The sequence below is a fragment of the Puma concolor genome, chromosome D1 (genome assembly GCF_028749965.1).
Source record: "Puma concolor isolate L17-30 chromosome D1, mPumCon1.1.hap2, whole genome shotgun sequence".
NCBI lineage: Eukaryota > Metazoa > Chordata > Mammalia > Carnivora > Felidae > Puma > Puma concolor.
This window is the reverse complement of record NC_141676.1, coordinates 12573871-12576328: the sequence shown is the minus strand read 5'-3', so window position 1 is coordinate 12576328 and position 2458 is coordinate 12573871. Positions and strand designations below refer to the sequence as shown.

Below are 2458 nucleotides of genomic sequence, written 5' to 3'. Positions count from 1 at the left end.
CCCAGATCATCTGCATCCAAAGGTACAGAGACAAGATTGTCCAATACTTGGCAAGAACTCTAACTGTATTAGAATTCTAAACCCAGTGTGATGCCTTTGTCCCTTAATGAGCTGGGCAGGCTAATTCTGGAATGGCTCGATTGAAGCATCTCATTGATTGATAATGATCTGGCATTTAAAAAAATGGGACAGGTCCTTTGGAATAAGAGGAGAATTTGGAAACCAGGCCATGCTGCTTGGCAGGAACAGAGAGGACAAAGCGACTTGGTGGGCAACAGGTGGCAGAGGTTCTAACAAACCTTGTTCTTCAAGGCTCGCTTCTTGCATTCCGTTCTGTTGTGTTCATGTGCACCTCAAAAACAACCACAAAAAGAGATATGGTTGATACTGAGACTCCAGGGGGCTGTGGACTGGGAGATGAGAAGATGCCAAAATGTCCACGAACCTAGGAGGGTATTACTCTGATATTGTAGAGTTTGGAAAAAATACTTCTAAGCATGTGAGTCAGACCATGTGCTAGGAACGGTACATCAGTTATGTTCTTCACGACAGTAACCTTGGCATTGAAATGCCTATGACACCAACAAGGAGACTGATATTCAGATACATGCATGAACTTGCCCAAGGTCTCAAGGGATTTGAACCTAGGTCTGATTTCAAAGCCCATGTACTTAGTACTATACCACTAGGATTTCTCCAACAAAGTGGTGCTTTCTAGCTCTGTTGTGAAGCTGATGAGGGTTTCCAATTTGGAACCTGTCAGAAGGTTGGAAAGGTCTAAGGAACTGCGTTCTAGCTCCAGCTTTGCCTGTCTGCTGTGAAATAATGAACTGGTCACTTCACCTCTTTGGCCCTCATATTCTTCTCTCAAAAGTGGGAGGCACAATATATGCTTCGAAGGATTTCCAAAATATCAAATGAAGTAAAGTTTGGAAAAAATGTAAAGTGCTTTACAAACCTAAAAAATCATGACCATTGCTGAGAGTGATCAAATCGATCACCTTAGTTTGTCTTTAATGAGATTTTATTTTTTTATTTCAGTGGATGACCTGGGATTCATGGCAGAGAATGACACTGTGGTGACAGAATTCATTCTAATGGCATTCCAGCTGTCGGCAGGGCTGCAAATGAGTCTCTTCTTTGTGTTTCTGGTCCTATATTTCGTCACCGTGGGCGGCAACCTGGGCATGATAGTGTTGATTCAGAGAGACCTTCGTCTCCAAACTCCCATGTACTTCTTCCTCCGCCACCTTTCCTTCCTGGACATTTGCTACTCTTCTGTCATTGTCCCTCAGTTGCTTGAGACCTTGGGTACCCGTAAGATGGCCATCACTTACGAACGCTGTGCCACCCAGTTCTTCTTCTTTACACTCTGTGCCAGCACCGAATGTTTCCTTTTGGCTGTGATGGCCTATGACCGCTATATGGCTGTGTGTAACCCCCTCTTCTACTCCACTGCCATGACACCACAGACCTGCCTAGGGCTGGTGGCTGGGGCATATGCTGGTGCCATGGTCAACGCTGTGATCCGCACTGGGTGTACCTTTTCGATCTCCTTCTGTAAGTCCAACCATGTGGACTTCTTTTTTTGTGACCTCCCACCCCTGCTGAAGCTTGCCTGTAGTGAGACCAAGCCACGGGAACGGGTCATCTACCTCCTAGCTTTCTTGGTCATTACGACCAGCATTTCAGTGATTCTTATATCCTACTTTTTTATCATTCATGCTATTCTGAAGATTCGTACAGCAGGTGGCAAAGCCAAGACTTTCTCCACCTGTGTTTCTCACATGACTGCAGTGGCTCTTTTCTTTGGGACGCTCATATTCATATACCTGAAAGGTAACATGGGCACATCGCTTGGGGAGGATAAGATTGTGTCAGTATTTTACACGGTGGTCATCCCTATGCTGAACCCAATGATCTACAGCTTGAGAAACAAGGAAGTGAAGGAGGCTCTGAAGAAAACTCTCAACACGATAAAGGTTTCCCAAGTACAGTAAGACTTGAGCTCCATGAATTCAGAAGCTCCTGCAAATCATCCTTTGGGCTTCTCTCTTTAACACATGAACTAGATTTCACAATGACAAAGACATATTGAGGCAAAAAAAAAAAATATGTAGCTTTGGGTATCAGCAATTTCTTTATTAGCTCTATGACCTTCAGTCAGAAATTCTCTGCCCCAGTTTTCACATCAGTAAAAATTCCTGCCTTGCTATGATTAAAGCCAGGATGAAGAGAGACGGAATGCCAAAGGGCTTTATAAATAATAACATGCTATAAAATTGAAAATTGACTTTCTCACCTGTCCTGGGTATTGCTGAGTGTTTTCTCAGCTACTTGAGGTCAAAAAATTCAAGCTGCCAAGCTAACTTTTGCACTTGAATAATTATAAAACCATGGCTTCTTGTTTGCATGGTGAGGGTAGTTACATTCTTTGCTTGTGGGTAGCGGGGTGGAA

General features: G+C 43.7%; 1 protein-coding gene across 1 annotated transcript; it reads left to right on the top strand.

Annotated features, from left to right (window-relative positions):
* Window positions 1-1058: 1058 nt before the first annotated feature.
* Window positions 1059-2000, top strand: LOC112865092 (olfactory receptor 9I1-like). The gene has a single exon (XM_025928124.1). The coding sequence runs from the start codon at window positions 1059-1061 to the stop codon at window positions 1998-2000; it is 942 nt and encodes a 313-aa protein (XP_025783909.1).
* The last annotated feature ends 458 nt before the right edge of the window (window positions 2001-2458 follow it).

Bases quoted from the DNA above. Each gene is read 5' to 3' on its own strand.
- LOC112865092 (XM_025928124.1), top strand. From the start codon at position 1,059: ATGGCAGAGAATGACACTGTGGTGACAGAATTCATTCTAATGGCATTC.